General features: G+C 43.8%; 1 protein-coding gene across 1 annotated transcript in view; it reads left to right on the top strand.

The window, feature by feature from the left end:
- LOC119966930 (polypeptide N-acetylgalactosaminyltransferase 14-like) overlaps window positions 1–2113 on the top strand; it is a 55811-nt gene extending 53698 nt beyond the window's left edge. The window contains exon 9 of the mRNA XM_038798888.1: window positions 1240–2113. Within this exon, the coding sequence (XP_038654816.1) occupies window positions 1240–1392 (153 nt within the window). The 3' untranslated portion in view covers window positions 1393–2113. The remainder of the gene's footprint in view (window positions 1–1239) is intronic.
- The last annotated feature ends 18930 nt before the right edge of the window (window positions 2114–21043 follow it).

Raw genomic sequence — 21043 nt, 5'->3', positions numbered from 1 at the left:
AACGCACACTGTGCCTTTGTAGCACGAGTGCAAAAGCTTCCTGGTTAATTTAAACAGTTTTAACATTTAAAAATAACACTAATCTACAAAAATAGTAAAGAATCTCTCAAGAAATCTTTAACTTACCTGTGATTCATTGATGATTTCCAAACCGCAGCGTAAACGGAAGAACAATGGTAAAACGCGGGACACAATGCGGTCTCATTCACAAATTTTAAAACTGTAGTAGTTCACGTGTTCTTACCTTGCGCACGTGGTAGGTCCATCCGGGTGCTGTGGAATCAGGTGATTTTTCCCTTTGTTAATTTCGCCGGTAGTGTCTTTGCCATGATCAAACATGGTAGACGTAAAGTTTTCTGGGACATCATTTAACATCATCAAAAAGGTAATTGCAATTTTTTTTGTTAAAAATGTGGGCTATATTTAATGTTTTATGTTGTAATGTGTGCTGCTAATGTATGTTTATTTTATACTGACAAGACTGACTTGCCAACGGAGTTTAAAAAAAAATTTACATAGCTTTTAAATTCGAGATCCAACGTAAATAACTGGGCACTAAAATTGACGAAATTTGCATTTTATTCCAGCACAAAAATGATAGACAACATTTAAAATAAGGAAATTTAATACTTTGCAGAATTAACCATTATTGATAAAATTGTGATAAACAGCAAAATCACTCAAATTCATTAATGAGAATGAATTATACAGCCTTAAGAACAAAGAGAGTTTCCATGTCTCTAAAAAAAATGTGAAAATGTGGGGGACACGAATGATTAAGTTATAAATTTGAATAAAATCATCTTCTGTTTTTCTTTGACCCGAGTACATTTGAATACCCAAGTATAATCCTCATAATAAAATTAATTTGGGTGGTGTGTGTGTACATGAATTTAGCATAAAATATGCATGAAATGTGAATACCCTTTAAAACCACTCGGTAACAGTGTAAAACCCCTCGGCCCGGGTCTTCAATACCACAATGTATAAAAGAAACATGACAATGTAAATATTTAAGAAAGAATTGTAACGTAAAGAGGGATATGTGTGTAATGTCATCCCAATTGAATGGAAGAAAGACAAGGGAATGTGTAACTTTGATGGAAATGTACAGTCAAGACAATTCGAAATGTTCTGTAATGTTTATTATGAATTTTATGAATAAAGTATATTTTTTGGAAAAAAAAGTAATAATCCACCTAATCTTTGACTTTCTTGTACATTCTTTGCTCCACACAGCGCTGGCAGAGAGCCGGGTCCCGTATCGAGCACCAGGTGTCTCGTTACTGTCTAGACAGTGAGCTGTCAGGTGACGAAGCCAACAGTATGAAAATCCTGGTGATCAACCCGTGTGAGAAAAAAGTACTCAGTCAGCGCTGGGACATGGCCTAGGGCCTATGGGAACTGAGCTTCAACCAATCGTGAAAGGAAACTGGAGAACCTGTGGGATTAAAAATTGTTTCCAGTTCCAAGAGACACAGATTGAAAACCAACCAAAGTCCTTTTCCAACTTTATGGCCTAAAAAAGGCTTGTGACCTTTGCCTCTTGTGAACTTATGTTTGTGACAACGAAGGCTTGACACTTAGGCCTCATAGTTGTAAGCCTCAACTCCGTTGCCATGACTGCTGACCTGGATATAGATTTATCACGATGGATAAATTTAGCAACCTCTTGAATAATTTAATTTAGTTTGGAGAATGAAAAACAATATCCTATTCTGTTTGCGGCGCCGGCTCCAGAAGGGATTTTCTGTGTGTCTGACGAGGATATAGTCTGAGCCACACCTGCCCAGCTTGTGGGCAATGAATGCTACCTGGAGCAGGACAAATGTTTCACCTGCTCCCCAGTGCACTCGTAGGCGAATCAACTTTTCAGAGTGAGGGGTTATTGGGGAGGGGAGGGGAGAGGAGCAGAACAGAGGGTAGTGTCAGAACAACGACCGTATTCTCTATTCACCACGAGCGCTGATTCGCGGACGATTTTGCTATTTGCACATTCCTCGCACCAAAACGCAGAAGGTAAAAACAGTAAAATGAGGAAGTCAGAATACTGGTCCGAACTGGTCTTGTATACTCTAAAATATAATTCCAATAAAACGGGAAAGTAAGAATACTGGTCCGAACTGTTTTTCCCTTTTTGCTAAATGTATTTTATGACAAGCATGTATCAAAACAGGTTACAGTGAATAAACACCCCGGGAAACATACTTCCCAACAATCGACTATACAGCGTGGACAGACTTTCCCCCCTTTTTCACCCCCCCCCCCCCCCCCCCCCCCCCCGAACAGCTCCTCAAACACGGTCACAAACATCCTCCTCAAACCCCCCCCTGCTGAGCCCCTTAATTCATACTTTATCTTCTCTAATCTCAGGAAGTCACACAGCTCACCCAACCATGCTGCTACCCCCGGTGGCGATGCTGACCGCCACTCCGCTAAAATTCGCTGCCGTGCAATCAGAGAGGTGAAGGCCAAGACATCGGCCGTCCCCCTCTCCATGAGCTCCGGCTTCTCTGAGACCCCAAATATCACCAAAGGTTCCGGGTCCACTCCCTCCTCCACTATCCTGGCTAAGACCGCAAACACTCTCGCCCAGAAACTTCCCAATTTATCGCAACCCCAAAACATGTGCGTGTGATTCGCTGGACACCGCCCACACCTCACACTCATCTGCTACCCCCTGAAAGAACCCACTCATTCTCACCCTAGTCATATGCACCCTGTGCATCACCTTAAACTGTATCAGGCTCATCCTTGCACAGGAGGAGGTCCCGTTTACCCTTCGCAGTGCCTCACTCCATACTCCACAATTGATCTCCATTCCCAACCCCGCTTCCCATTTCTCCTTGATCTGCAGCACCCGCTCGCCTCCCTGCTCCCCCAGCCACTTGTACACATCCCCAATTCTTCCCTCCCATTCCACATCCGGAAGCAGCAGTCGCTCCAGCAGCGTGTATCCTGGCAACCGAGGGAACCCCCTCCAGATCTTTTGCGCAAAGTCCCTAACTTGCAGATACCTGAACTCACTCTCCCTCGGCAGCTCTACCCTCTCCCTTAGCTCCTCCTGACTGGCGAACCCTTCCTCCAAATACAGATACCTCACCTTGACCAGCCCCAATTCCCTCCACCTCCTGTATACACTATCAAACCCATGATTCTCACACAGTAGCGTTAGCACCGACATCCCTTCCACCCTAAAATGTCTCCTCAACTGATTCCATATCTTTGCCGTGGACTGCATCACCGGGCTCCCTGAATACCTATTCGGAGCCATTGGCAAAGCTGCCGTCACCGTAGCCATCAAACTAGACCCTTTACAAGATTCCTGGTTCATCCTAACCCACTCCACCCCTTATCCTTCCCACCATCGCCGCACCTTATCTACATTCACCGCCCAATAATAATGAGGCAAGTTCTGCAACGCCAAACCCCCCTGCCGACTCTGCCTCTGTAGCAGGGTCCTCCCCACCCTCGGCACCATCCCCGCCCATATGTTAAGTTCAGTGCATCCCACCTCTGAAGATGCTCCCTGACCTCCTCCACCAACTTCGTTAAGAACATAAGAACTAGGAGCAGGAGTAGGCCATCTGGCCCCTCGAGCCTGCTCCACTAGTCAATGAGATCATGGCTGATCTTTTGTGGACTCAGCTCCACTTTCCGGCCCGATCACCGTAACCCTTTATTCCTTTATTGTTCAAAAAACTATTGATCTTTATCTTGAAAACATTTAATGAAGGAGCCTCAATTGCTTCACTGGGCAAGGAATTCCATAGATTCACAATCCTTTGGGTGAAGAAGTTCCTCCTAAACTCAGTCCTAAATCTACTTCCCCTTATTTTGAGGCTATGTCCCCTAGTTCTGCTTTCACCCGCCAGTGGAAACAACCTGCCCGCATCTATCCTATCTATTCCCTTCATAATTTTAAATGTTTCTATAAGATCCCCCCTCATCCTTCTAAATTCCAACAAGTACAGTCCCAGTCTACTCAACCTCTCCTCGTAATCCAACACCTTCAGCTCTGGGATTAACCTAGTGAATCTCCTCTGCACACCCTCCAGCGCCAGTACGTCCTTTCTCAAGTAAGGAGACCAAAACTGAACACCATACTCCAGGTGTGGCCTCACTAACACCTAACAATTGCAGCATAACCTCCCTAGTCTTAAACTCCATCCCTCTAGCAATGAAGGACAAAACTCCATTTGCCTTCTTAATCACCTGTTGCACCTGTAAACCAACTTTTTGCGACTCATGCACTAGCACACCCAGGTCTCTCTGCACAGCAGCATGTTTTAATATTTTATCATTTAAATAATAATCCCTTTTACTGTTATTCAGACCAAAATGGATAATCTCACATTTGTCAACTTTGCATTCCATCTGCCAGACCCTAGCCCATTCACTTAACCTATCCAAATCCTTCTGCAGACTTCCAGTATCCTCTGCACTTTTCGCTTTACCACTCATCTTAGTGTCATCTGCAAACTTGGACACATTGCCCTTGGTCCCCAACTCCAAATCATCAATGTAAATTGTGAACAATTGTGGGCCCAACACGGATCCCTGAGGGACACCACTAGCTACTGATTGCCAACCAGAGAAACCCCCATTTAACCCAACTCTTTGCTTTCTATTAATTAACCAATCCTCTATCCATGCTACTACTTTACCCTTAATGCCATGCATCTTTATCTTATGCAGCAACCTTTTGTGTCGCACCTTGTCAAAGGCTTTTTGGAAATCTAAAGAGACCAAATCCATTGGCTTCCCGTTATCTACCCAAACCTTCCCAAACCACAAACAACAACCGCCACAGATTTTCCCTTTGAGGGATTCTCCTGCTGGGGGATATCAGGACTCAGACAGGGGGCAAAATTCTCCAACACCCTACAGGACTCCGGGACCAGCGAAAATCCCACCCCCGCCGTGGCCGGAATTCTCTGCCACACGAGAATTGGCGGGGGCGGGAATCGCGCTGCGGCAATCGGCGTGCCCTCCGCGCCGATCGGCGAGCCCCCTGCGGTGATTCTCCGGCCCACGATGGGCCGAAGTCCCGCTGCTGAGAGGCCTCTCGCGCCGCCGTGGTTTCAACCACCTCTGGTGGCGGCAGGATTGGCAGCGCGAGCTGGCCTCCGGGGTCCTGGGGGGGGGGGGCAATCAGACCCCGGGGGGTGTCCCCACAGTGGCCAGGCCCGCGATTGGGGCCCACTGATCGGCGGGCAGGCCAGTGTCATGGGGGCACTCTTTTTCTTCCGCCGCCGCCACGGCCTCCACCATGGCGGAGGCGGAAGAGAACACCTCTACTGCGCATGCGCCGGTGGTGATTTCAGCGGCAGCTGGCGCACCGGCGCATGCGCGAACCGGCGAAGGCCTTTCGGGCAGCCCTGACGCCGGCCGGCGGGCATTAAAGGCCGTTGGCACCGGTTTTGCCGCCAGTCGGCGTGGCGCCAACCACTCCGGCGCGGGCCTAGCCCCCAAAGGTGCCGGAGTGGTTGGCGCCACTCCACTACACCGGGACCCTCCTCCCCGCCCGGCAGGGGAGAATCCCGGCCAGGATCTGCATTTGCAGAGAATGTGAATCATAGGAAAACACCAATACCTCCACTCCAATATTAACAGTCCACGTCTATTCATCAGGTAGGATCTAAACAGAGGCCTCTTAGTGATCCTGATCCAAACAGAGGCCCCTCAGTGATCCTGATCCAAACAGAGACCTCTTAGTGATCCTGATCCAAACAGAGGCCTCTTAGTGATCCTGATCCAAACAGAGGCCCCTCAGACATCCTGATCCAAACAGAGGCCTCTTAGTGATCCTGATCCAAAGAGAGGCCTCTTAGTGATCCTGATCCAAACAGAGGCCCCTCAGGGATCCTGATCCAAACAGAGGCCTCTCAGTGATCCTGATCCAAACAGAGGCCCCTCAGGGATCCTGATCCAAACAGAGGCCCCTCAGGGATCCTGATCCAAACAGAGGCCCCTCAGGGATCCTGATCCGAACAGAGGCCCCCCAGGGATCCTGATCCAAACAGAGGCCCCTCAGACATCCTGATCCAAACATAGGCCCCTCAGACATCCTGATCCGAACAGAGGCCCCTCAGGGATCCTGATCCAAACAGAGGCCCCTCAGTGGTCCTGATCCAAACAGAGGCCCCTCAGGGATCCTGATCCAAACAGAGGCCCCTCAGACATCCTGATCCAGACAGAGGCCCCTCAGGGATCCTGATCCAAACAGAGGCCCCTCATGGATCCTGATCCAAACAGAGGCCCCTCGGGGATCCTGATCCAGACAGAGGCCCCTCAGTGATCCTGATCCAAACAGAGGCCCCTCAGTGATCCTGATCCAAACAGAGGCCCCTCAGACATCCTGATCCAGACAGAGGCCCCTCAGGGATCCTGATCCAAACAGAGGCCCCTCAGACATCCTGATCCAAACAGAGGCCCCTCGGGGATCCTGATCCAGACAGAGGTCCCTCAGATATCCTGATCCAAACAGAGGCCCCTCAGTGATCCTGATCCAAACAGAGGCCCCTCAGGGATCCTGATCCAAGCAGAGGCCTCTTAGTGATCCTGATCCAAACAGAGGCCCCTCAGACATCCTGATCCAAACAGAGGCCTCTTAGTGATCCTGATCCAAACAGAGGCCTCTTAGTGATCCTGATCCAAACAGAGGCCTCTTAGTGATCCTGATTCAAACAGAGGCCCCTCAGGGATCCTGATCCAAACAGAGGCCCCTCAGACATCCTGATCCGAACAGAGGCCCCTCAGGGATCCTGATCCAAACAGAGGCCCCTCAGTGGTCCTGATCCAGACAGAGGCCCCTCAGGGATCCTGATCCAAACAGAGGCCCCTCAGGGATCCTGATCCAGACAGAGGCCCCTCAGTGATCCTGATCCAAACAGAGGCCCCTCAGACATCCTGATCCAAACAGAGGCCCCTCGGGGATCCTGATCCAGACAGAGGCCCCTCAGACATCCTGATCCAAACAGAGGCCCCTCAGACATCCTGATCCAAACAGAGGCCCATCAGTGATCCTGATCCAAACAGAGGTCCCTCAGACATCCTGATCCAAACAGAGGCCCCTCAGTGATCCTGATCCAAACAGAGGCCCCTCAGGGATCCTGATCCAAACAGAGGCCTCTTAGTGATCCTGATCCAAACAGAGGCCTCTTAGTGATCCTGATCCAAACAGAGGCCCCTCAGACATCCTGATCCAAACAGAGGCCTCTTAGTGATCCTGATCCAAACAGAGGCCTCTTAGTGATCCTGATCCAAACAGAGGCCTCTTAGTGATTCTGATCCAAACAGAGGCCCCTCAGGGATCCTGATCCAAACAGAGGCCCCTCAGACATCCTGATCCAAACAGAGGCCCCTCAGGGATCCTGATCCAAACAGAGGCCCCTCAGACATCCTGATCCAGACAGAGGCCCCTCAGGGGTCCTGATCCAAACAGAGGCCCCTCGGGGATCCTGATCCAAACAGAGGCCCCTCGGGGATCCTGATCCAGACAGAGGCCCCTCGGGGATCCTGATCCAGACAGAGGCCCCTCAGTGATCCTGATCCAAACAGAGGCCCCTCAGACATCCTGATCCAAACAGAGGCCCCTCGGGGATCCTGATCCAGACAGAGGCCCCTCAGACATCCTGATCCAAACAGAGGCCCCTCAGTAATCCTGATCCAAACAGAGGCCCATCAGTGATCCTGATCCAAACAGAGGTCCCTCAGACATCCTGATCCAAACAGAGGCCTCTCAGTGATCCTGATCCAACCAGAGGCCCCTCAGACATCCTGATCCAGACAGAGGCCCCTCAGTGATCCTGATCCAAACAGAGGCCCCTCAGGGATCCTGATCCAAACAGAGGCCCCTCAGGGATCCTGATCCAAACAGAGGCCCCTCGGGGATCCTGATCCAGACAGAGGCCCCTCAGTGATCCTGATCCAAACAGAGGCCCCTCAGACATCCTGATCCAAACAGAGGCCCCTCAGACATCCTGATCCAAACAGAGGCCCCTCAGACATCCTAATCCAAACAGAGGCCCCTCAGGGATCCTGATCCAAACAGAGGCCCCTCAGACATCCTGATCCAAACAGAGGCCTCTTAGTGATCCTGATCCAAACAGAGGCCTCTTAGTGATCCTGATCCAAACAGAGGCCCCTCAGGGATCCTGATCCAAACAGAGGTCCCTCAGACATCCTGATCCAAACAGAGGCCCCTCAGGGATCCTGATCCAAACAGAGGCCCCTCAGACATCCTGATGCAAACAGAGGCCCCTCAGTGATCCTGATCCAAACAGAGGCCCCTCAGTGATCCTGATCCAGACAGAGGCCCCTCAGACATCCTGATCCAGACAGAGGCCCCTCAGACATCCTGATCCAGACAGAGGCCCCTCAGGGATCCTGATCCAAACAGAGGCCCCTCAGGGATCCTGATCCAAACAGAGGCCCCTCAGTGATCCTGATCCAAACAGAGGCCCCTCAGGGATCCTGATCCAAACAGAGGCCCCTCGGGGATCCTGATCCAGACAGAGGCCCCTCGGGGATCCTGATCCAGACAGAGGCCCCTCGGTGATCCTGATCCAAACAGAGGCCCCTCAGTGATCCTGATCCAAACAGAGGCCCCTCAGACATCCTGATCCAAACAGAGGCCCCTCAGTGTTCCTGATCCAAACAGAGGCCTCTTAGTGATCCTGATCCAAACAGAGGCCTCTTAGTGATCCTGATCCAAACAGAGGCCGCTCAGGGATCTTGATCCAGTCAGAGGCCCCTCAGACATCCTGATCCAAACAGAGGCCCCTCGGGGATCCTGATCCAAACAGAGGCCCCTCGGGGATCCTGATCCAAACAGAGGCCCCTCGGGGATCCTGATCCAAACAGAGGCCCCTCGGGGATCCTGATCCAAACAGAGGCTCCTCAGGGATCCTGATCCAAACAGAGGCCCCTCAGACATCCTGATCCAAACAGAGGCCCCTCAGACATCCTGATCCAAACAGAGGCCCCTCAGACATCCTGATCCAAACAGAGGCCCCTCAGACATCCTGATCCAAACAGAGGCCCCTCAGACATCCTGATCCAAACAGAGGCCCCTCAGGGATCCTGATCCAAACAGAGGCCCCTCAGTGATCCTGATCCAAACAGAGGCCCCTCAGACATCCTGATCCAAACAGAGGCCCCTCAGACATCCTGATCCAGACAGAGGCCCCTCAGTGATCCTGATCTAAACAGAGGCCCCTCGGGGATCCTGATCCAAACAGAGGCCCCTCAGACATCCTGATCCAAACAGAGGCCCCTCAGTGATCCTGATCCAAACAGAGGCCCCTCAGACATCCTGATCCAAACAGAGGCCCCTCAGGGATCCTGATCCAAAAAGAGGCCTCTCAGTGATCCTGATCCAGACAGAGGCCCCTCAGTGATCCTGATCCAGACAGAGGCCCCTCAGTGATCCTGATCTAAACAGAGGCCCCTCAGGGATCCTGATCCAAACAGAGGCCCCTCAGACATCCTGATCCAAACAGAGGCCCCTCAGTGATCCTGATCCAAACAGAGGCCCCTCAGACATCCTGATCCAAACAGAGGCCCCTCAGACATCCTGATCCAAAAAGAGGCCTCTCAGTGATCCTGATCCAGACAGAGGCCCTTCAGTGATCCTGATCCAAACAGAGGCCCCTCAGTGATCCTGATCCAGACAGAGGCCCCTCAGTGATCCTGATCCAGACAGAGGCCCCTCAGTGATCCTGATCCAAACAGAGGCCCCTCAGGGATTCTGATCCAGACAGAGGCCCCTCAGTGATCCTGATCCAAACAGAGGCCCCTCAGGGATCCTGATCCAAACAGAGGCCCCTCGGGGATCCTGATCCAGACAGAGGCCCCTCAGTGATCCTGATCCAAACAGAGGCCCCTCAGGGATTCTGATCCAGACAGAGGCCCCTCAGTGATCCTGATCCAGACAGAGGCCCCTCAGGGATCCTGAATAGACACAGTACAATATAAACACAGGATAATGAACTGACACATTACACTGTAATCACAGGGTAATGCAGTGACACAGTACAATATAAACACAGAACACTGAACTGACACCGTACAATAAAAAGTGTACAGAACTGACACAGTACAATATAAACACAGGATACTGAACTGACACAGTACAATATAACCACAGGATAATGAACTGACACAGAACAATATAACCACAGGATAATGAACTGACACAGTACAATATAAACACAGTATAATGAACTGACACAGTACAATATAAACACAGTATAATGAACTGACACAGTACAATATAACCACAGTATAATGAACTGACACAGAACAATATAACCACAGGATAATGAACTGACACAGAACAATATAACCACAGCATACTGAACTGACACAGTACAATATAAACACAGTATAATGAACTGACACAGAACAATATAACCACAGGATAATGAACTGACACAGTACAATATAAACACAGTATAATGAACTGACACAGTACAATATAAACACAGTATAATGAACTGACACAGTACAATATAAACACAGTATAATGAACTGACACAGAACAATATAACCACAGGATAATGAACTGACACAGAACAATATAACTACAGGATACTGAACTGACACAGAACAATATAACCACAGGATAATGAACTGACACAGAACAATATAACTACAGGATACTGAACTGACACAGAACAATATAAACACAGGATAATGAACTGACACAGTACAATGTTAACACAGGGTAATGAAGAGACACAGTGGAATATGAACACAGTACAATATAACCACAAGATAATGAACTGACACAGTGCACTGTAATCACAGGGTAATGCACTGACACAGTACAATATAAACACAGTACACTGAACTGACACAGTACAATATAAACACAAGATACTGAACTGACACAGCACAATAAAAACAGTGTACAGAACTGACACTGTACAATATAAACACAAGATACTGAACTGACATAGTACAATGTTAACACAGGTTAATGAACTGACACAGTACAATGTTAACACAGGGTAATGAAGAGACACAGTGGAATATGAACACAGGGTAATGAACTGACATAGTACAATGTTAACACAGGTTAATGAACTGACACAGTACAATATAAACACAGGATAATGAACAGACACAGTACAATATAACCACAGGATAATGAACTGACACAGTACAATACAAACACAGAACACAGAACTGACACAGTGCAATACAAACACAGGATACTGAAAGTGAAAGTCAAAATCGCTTGTTGTCACAAGTAGGCTTCAATTAAGTTACTGTGAAAAGCCCCTAGTCGCCAAATTCCGGCGCCAGTTCGGGGAGGCTGGTACGTGAATCAAACCGTGCTGCTGGCCTGCTTGATCTGCTTTAAAAGCCAGCGATTTGGCCCAGTGTGCTAAACCAGCCCCTATTTTAAGCCCACATTTTAAGCTGTGGGCGTGGCAAGGGCGTTGCCGATTAGGGGGGACCATAGGTTTGAGCCAGGGAAGTTGGACGGGAGGTTTCAGAGTACACAGTACAATATAACTACAGGATACTGAACTGACACAGTACAATATAACAGGATACTGAACTGACACAGTACAATATAACTACAGGATACTGAACTGACACAGTACAATATAACCACAGCATACTGAACTGACACAGTACAATATAACCACAGGATAATGAACAGACACAGTACAATGCCTCTTCATTATCCTGTGGTTGTATTGTACACTGTCAGTAATGAACTGACACAGTACAATATAACAACAGTAATGAACTGACACAGTACAATATAACAACAGGATAATGAACAGACACAGTACAATATAAACACAGCATACTGAACTGACACAGTAAAATATAACAACAGGATAATGAACAGACACAGTACAATATAACCACAGCATACTGAACTGACACAGTAAAATATAACAACAGGATAATGAACAGACACAGTACAATGTTAACACAGGGTAATGAACTGACACAGTACAATATAACCGCAGATAATGAACAGACACAGTACAATATAACCACAGCATACTGAACTGACACAGTAAAATATAACAACAGGATAATGAACAGACACAGTACAATGTTAACACAGGGTAATGAACTGACACAGTACAATATAACCACAGGATAATGAACTGACAGTGTACAATACAACCACAGGATAATGAAGAGGCACAGTACAATGTTAACACAGGGTAATGAACTGACACAGTACAATATAACCACAGGAAAATGAACTGACACAGGACAATATAACCACAGGATAATGAAGAGACACAGTGGAATATGAACACAGTACACTGAACTGACACAGTACAATATAAACGCAGTACAATATAACCACAAGATAATGAACTGACACATTACACTGTAATCACAGGGTAATGCACTGACACAGTACAATATAAACACAGTGCACAGACTGACACAATACAATACAAACACAGTACACTGAACTGACAGTACAATATTAACACAGTACACAGAACTGACACAATACAATATAAACACAAGATACTGAACTGACACAGCACAATAAAAACAGTGTACAGAACTGACACTGTACAATATAAACACAAGATACTGAACTGACATAGCACAATGTTAACACAGGTTAATGAACTGACACAGTACAATGTTAACACAGGGTAATGAACAGACACAGTACAATGTTAACACAGGATAATGAACAGACACAGTACAATGTTAACACAGGATAATGAACAGACACAGTACAATATAAACACAAGATACTGAACTGACATAGTACAATGTTAACACAGGATAATGAACTGACACAGTACAATGTTAACACAGGATAATGAACAGACACAGTACAATGTTAACACAGGTTAATGAACTGACACAGTACAATGTTAACACAGGTTAATGAACTGACACAGTACAATGTTAACACAGGATAATGAACAGACACAGTACAATGTTAACACAGGATAATGAACAGACACAGTACAATATAAACACAGGATAATGAACAGACAGTACAATATAACCACAGGATAATGAACTAGACACAGTACAATGTTAACACAGGGTAATGAACTGACACAGTACAATACAACCACAGGATAATGAACTGGCACAGTACAATATAACCACAGGATAATGAACAGACACAGTACAATATAACCACAGCATACTGAACTGACACAGTACAATATAACCACAGCATACTGAACTGACACAGTACAATATAACCACAGGATAATGAAGAGACACAGTACAATATAACAACAGGATAATGAACTGACACAGTACAATATAACCACAGGATAATGAACAGACACAGTACAATATAACCACAGGATAATGAAGAGACACAGTACAATATAACAACAGGATAATGAACTGACACAGTACAATATAACCACAGGATAATGAACTGACACAGTACAATATAACTACAGGATACTGAACTGACACAGTACAATATAACCACAGCATACTGAACTGACACAGTACAATATAACTACAGGATACTGAACTGACACAGTACAATATAACCACAGGATACTGAACTGACACAGTACAATATAACTACAGGATACTGAACTGACACAGTACAATATAACCACAGGATACTGAACTGACACAGTACAATATAACCACAGGATACTGAACTGACACAGTACAATATAACCACAGGATAATGAACTAACACAGTACAATATAACCACAGCATACTGAACTGACACAGTACAATATAACCACAGGATAATGAACTAACACAGTACAATAACACAGCATACTGAACTGACACAGTACAATATAACCACAGGATAATGAACTGACACAGTACAATATAACCACAGCATACTGAACTGACACAGTACAATATAACCACAGGATAATGAACTGACACAGAACAATATAACCACAGGATAATGAAGAGACACAGTGGAATATGAACACAGTACACTGAACTGACACAGTACAATATAAACGCAGTACAATATAACCACAAGATAATGAATTGACACATTACACTGTAATCACAGGGTAATGCACTGACACAGTACAATATAAACACAGTACACTGAACTGACACAATACAATACAAACACAGTACACTGAACTGACACAGCACAATAAAAACAGTGTACAGAACTGACGCTGTACAATATAAACACAAGATACTGAACTGACACAGTACAATGTTAACACAGGTTAATGAACTGACACAGTACAATGTTAACACAGGATAATGAACAGACACAGTACAATGTTAACACAGGATAATGAACAGACACAGTACAATATAAACACAGGATAATGAACAGACAGTACAATATAACCACAGGATAATGAACTGACACAGTACAATATAAACACAGAACACTGAACTGACACAGTACAATATTAACACAGCACAGTGAACTGACACAGTACAATAAAAACACAGGATACTGAAAGTGAAAGTCAAAATCGCTTATTGTCACAAGTAGGCTTCAATTAAGTTACTGTGAAAAGCCCCTAGTCGCCACATTCCGGTGCCTGTTCGGGGAGGCTGGTACGGGAATCAAACCGTGCTGCTGGCCTGCTTGATTTGCTTTAAAAGCCAGCGATTTAGCCCAGTGTGCTAAACCAGCCCCTATTTTAAGCCCACATTTTAAGCTGTGGGCGGGGCAAGGGAGTTGCCGATTAGTGGGGACCATAGATTTGAGCCAGGGAAGTTGGATGGGAGGTTTCAGTGTACACAGTACAATATAACTACAGGATACTGAACTGACACAGTACAATATAACCAAAGCATACTGAACTGACACAGTACAATATAACCACAGCATACTGAACTGACACAGTACAATATAACCACAGCATACTGAACTGACACAGTACAATATAACCACAGGATAATGAACAGACACAGTACAATATAACCACAGGATAATGAACAGACACAGTACAATGTCAACACAGGGTAATGAACTGACACAGTACAATATAACCACAGGATAATGAACTGACAGTGTACAATATAACCACAGGATAATGAACAGACACAGTACAATATAACCACAGGATAATGAACAGACACAGTACAATGTTAACACAGGGTAATGAACTGACACAGTACAATATAACCACAGGATAATGGACTGACACCATAGAATATAAACACAAGATACTGAACTGACACAGTACAATGTTAACACAGGATAATGAACAGACGCAGTACAATATAACCGCAGATAATGAACAGACACAGTACAATATAACCACAGGATAATGAACTGACACAGTACAATATAACCACAGGATAATGAACAGACACAGTACAATATTACCACAGGATAATGAACTGACACAGTACAATGTTAACACAGGATAATGAACTGACACTGTACAATATAAACACAGTATACTGAACTGACACAGTACAATATAACCACAGGATAATGAAATGAAAATCGCTTATTGTCACGAGTAGGCTTCAATGAAGTTACTGTGAAAAGCCCCTAGTCGCAACATTCCGGTGCCTATCTGGGGAGGCTGGTACGGGAATCGAACCGTGCTGCTGGCCTGCTTGGTCTGCTTTAAAAGCCAGCGATTTAGCTCAGTGAGCTAAACCAGACACAGTACTATGTTAACAGACACAGTACAATGTTAACACAGGGTAATGAACTGACGCAGTACAATATAAACACAGGATAATGAACTGATGCAGTACAATATAAACACAGTATAATGAACAGACACAGTACAATATAACAGGATAATGAACTGACGCAGTACAATATAAACACAGGATAATGAACTGACACAGTACAATATAACCACAGGATAATGAACTGACACAGTACAATATAACCACAGTATACTGAACTGACACAGTACAATATAAACACAGGATAATGAACTGACACAGTACAATATAACAACAGGATAATGAACTGACACAGTACAATAACACAGCATACTGAACTGACACAGTACAATATAAACACTGGATAATGAACAGACACAGTACAATATAACAACAGGGTAATGAACAGACACAGTACAATATAAACACAGTATAATGAACTGACACAGTACAATATAAACACAAGATAATGATCTGACACAGTACAATATAAACACAGTATAATGAACTGACGCAGTACAATATTAACACAGTATAATAAACTGACACAGTACAATATAAACACAGGATAATGAACTAACACAGTACAATATAAACACAGAATAATGAACTGACACAGTACAATATAAACACAGGATAATGAACTGACACAGTACAATATAAACACAGAACACTGAACTGACACAGTACAATATAAACACAGTATACTGAACTGACACAGTACAATATAAACACAGGATAATGAACTGACACAGTACAATATTAACACAGCACAGTGAACTGACACAGTACAATATAAACACAGGATACTGAAAGTGAAAATGAAAGTCAAAATCGCTTATTGTCACAAGTAGGCTTCAATTAAGTTACTGTGAAAAGCACCTAGTCACCACATTCCGGCGCCTGTTCGGGGAGGCTGGTACGGGAATCAAACCGTGCTGCTGGCCTGCTTGGTCTGCTTTAAAAGCCAGCGATTTAGCCCAGTGTGCTAAACCAGCCCCTATTTTAAGCCCACAGTTTAAGCTGTGGGCGGGGTTAAGGGAGTTGCCGATTAGGGGGGACCATAGGTTTGAGCCAGGGAAGTTGGACGGGAGGTTTCAGAGTACACAGTACAATATAACTACAGGATACTGAACTGACACAGTACAATATAACCACAGGATACTGAACTGACACAGTACAATATAACTACAGGATACTGAACTGACACAGTACAATATAACCACAGCATACTGAACTGACACAGTACAATATAACAACAGCATACTGAACTGACACAGTACAATATAACCACAGCATACTGAACTGACACAGTACAATATAACTACAGGATACTGAACTGACACAGTACAATATAACTACAGGATACTGAACTGACACAGTACAATATAACTACAGGATACTGAACTGACACAGTACAATATAACTACAGCATACTGAACTGACACAGTACAATATAACTACAGGATACTGAACTGACACAGTACAATATAACAACAGCATACTGAACTGACACAGTACAATATAACCACAGCATACTGAACTGACACAGTACAATATAACTACAGGATACTGAACTGACACAGTACAATATAACTACAGGATACTGAACTGACACAGTACAATATAACTACAGGATACTGAACTGACACAGTACAATATAACTACAGCATACTGAACTGACACAGTACAATATAACCACAGCATACTGAACTGATACAGTACAATATAACTACAGGATACTGAACTGACACAGTACAATATAACTACAGCATACTGAACTGACACAGTACAATATAACCACAGCATACTGAACTGACACAGTACAATATAACCACAGTATACTGAACTGACACAGTATAATATAACTACAGGATACTGAACTGACACAGTACAATATAACTACAGCATACTGAACTGACACAGTACAATATAACCACAGCATACTGAACTGACACAGTACAATATAACCACAGGTTAATGAACTGACACAGTACAATGTCAACACAGGATACTGAACTGACACAGTACAATATAACCACAGCATACTGAACTGACACAGTGCAATATAACTACAGGATACTGAACTGACACAGTACAATATAACAACAGCATACTGAACTGACACAGTACAATATAACCACAGGATAATGAACAGACACAGTACAATATAACCACAGCATACTGAACTGACACAGTACAATATAACCACAGCATACTGAACTGACACAGTACAATATAACCACAGGATACTGAACTGACACAGTACAATGTCAACACAGGGTAATGAACAGACACAGTACAATATAACCACAGCATACTGAACTGACACAGTAGAATATAACCACAGGATACTGAACTGACACAGTACAATATAACCACAGGATAATGAACTAACACAGTACAATATAACCACAGCATACTGAACTGACACAGTACAATATAACCACAGCATACTGAACTGACACAGTACAATATAACCACAGCATACTGAACTGACACAGTACAATATAACTACAGGATACTGAACTGACACAGTACAATATAACCACAGGATAATGAACTGACACAGTACAATATAACCACAGGATAATGAACTGACACAGTACAATAACACAGCATACTGAACTGACACAGTACAATATAACCACAGGATAATGAACTCACACAGTACAATAACACAGCATACTGAACTGACACAGTACAATATAACCACAGGATAATGAACTGACACAGTACAATATAACCACAGCATACTGAACTGACACAGTACAATATAACCACAGCATACTGAACTGACACAGTACAATCTCACCACAGGATAATGAACAGACACAATGCAATATAACCACAGCATACTGAACTGACACAGTACAATATCACCACAGGATAATGAACAGACACAATACAATATAACCACAGCATACTGAACTGACACAGTACAATGTTAACACAGGGTAATGAACTGACACAGTACTATATAACCACAGCATACTGAACTGATACAGTACAATATAACTACAGGATAATGAACAGACACAGTACAATATAACCACAGGATAATGAACTGACACAGTACAATATAACCACAGCATACTGAACTGACACAGTACAATATAACTACAGGATACTGAACTGACACAGTACAATGTTAACACAGGATAATGAACTGACACAGTACAATATAACCACAGCATACTGAACTGACACAGTACAATATAACCACAGCATACTGAACTGACACAGTACAATATAACTACAGGATACTGAACTGACACAGTACAATATCACCACAGGATACTGAACTGACACAGTACAATATAACCACAGCATACTGAACTGACACAGTACAATATAACTACAGGATACTGAACTGACACAGTACAATATCACCACAGGATACTGAACTGACACAGTACAATATAACCACAGGATACTGAACTGACACAGTACAATATAACCACAGGATAATGAACTCACACAGTACAATAACACAGCATACTGAACTGACACAGTACAATATAACCACAGGATAATGAACTGACACAGTACAATATAACCACAGCATACTGAACTGACACAGTACAATATAACCACAGCATACTGAACTGACACAGTACAATATAACTACAGGATACTGAACTGACACAGTATAATATAACCACAGCATACTGAACTGACACAGTACAATATAACCACAGCATACTGAACTGACACAGTACAATCTCACCACAGGATAATGAACAGACACAATGCAATATAACCACAGCATACTGAACTGACACAGTACAATGTTAACACAGGGTAATGAACTGACACAGTACAATATAACCACAGCATACTGAACTGATACAGTACAATATAACTACAGGATAATGAACAGACACAGTACAATATAACCACAGGATAATGAACAGACACAGTACAATATAACCACAGCATACTGAACTGACACAGTACAATATAACCACAGCATACTGAACTGACACAGTACAATATAACCACAGGATACTGAACTGACACAGTACAATGTCAACACAGGATAATGAACTGACACAGTACAATATAACTACAGGATAATGAACAGACACAGTACAATATAACTACAGGATACTGAACTGACACAGTACAATATAACCACAGCATACTGAACTGACACAGTACAATATAACCACAGGATACTGAACTGACACAGTACAATATAACTACAGGATACTGAACTGACACAGTACAATATAACCACAGGATACTGAACTGACACAGTACAATATAACCACAGCATACTGAACTGACACAGTACAATATAACCACAGCATACTGAACTGACACAGTACAATATAACTACAGGATACTGAACTGACACAGTACAATATAACCACAGGATAATGAACTGACACAGTACAATATAACCACAGGATAATGAACTCACACAGTACAATAACACAGCATACTGAACTGACACAGTACAATATAACCACAGGATAATGAACTGACACAGTACAATATAACCACAGCATACTGAACTGACACAGTACAATATCACCACAGGATAATGAACAGACACAATACAATATAACCACAGCATACTGAACTGACACAGTACAATGTTAACACAGGGCAATGAACTGACACAGTACAATATAACCACAGCATACTGAACTGATACAGTACAATATAACTACAGGATAATGAACAGACACAGTACAATATAACCACAGGATAATGAACTGACACAGTACAATATAACCACAGCATACTGAACTGACACAGTACAATATAACTACAGGATACTGAACTGACACAGTACAATATAACCACAGGATAATGAACTGACACAGTACAATAACACAGCATACTGAACTGACACAGTACAATATAACCACAGGATAATGAACTGACACAGTACAATAACACAGCATACTGAACTGACACAGTACAATATAACCACAGCATACTGAACTGACACAGTACAATATAACCACAGTATACTGAACTGACACAGTACAATATAACCACAGCATACTGAACTGACACAGTACAATATAACCACAGGATAATGAACTGACACAGTACAATATAACCACAGCATACTGAACTGACACAGTACAATATCACCACAGGATAATGAACAGACACAATACAATATAACCACAGCATACTGAACTGACACAGTATAATGTTAACACAGGGTAATGAACTGACACAGTACAATATAACCACAGCATACTGAACTGACACAGTACAATATAACTACAGGATAATGAACAGACACAGTACAATATAACCACAGGATAATGAACTGACACAGTACAATATAACCACAGCATACTGAACTGACACAATACAATATAACTACAGGATAATGAACAGACACAGTACAATATAACCACAGCATGCTGAACTGACACAATACAATATAACTACGGG

Source organism: Scyliorhinus canicula, chromosome 6 (assembly GCF_902713615.1).
Source record: "Scyliorhinus canicula chromosome 6, sScyCan1.1, whole genome shotgun sequence".
NCBI classification, from domain to species: Eukaryota; Metazoa; Chordata; class Chondrichthyes; order Carcharhiniformes; family Scyliorhinidae; genus Scyliorhinus; species Scyliorhinus canicula.
Note: the sequence above shows the minus strand (reverse complement) of the source record. Positions and strands in the feature narration are given on the sequence as shown.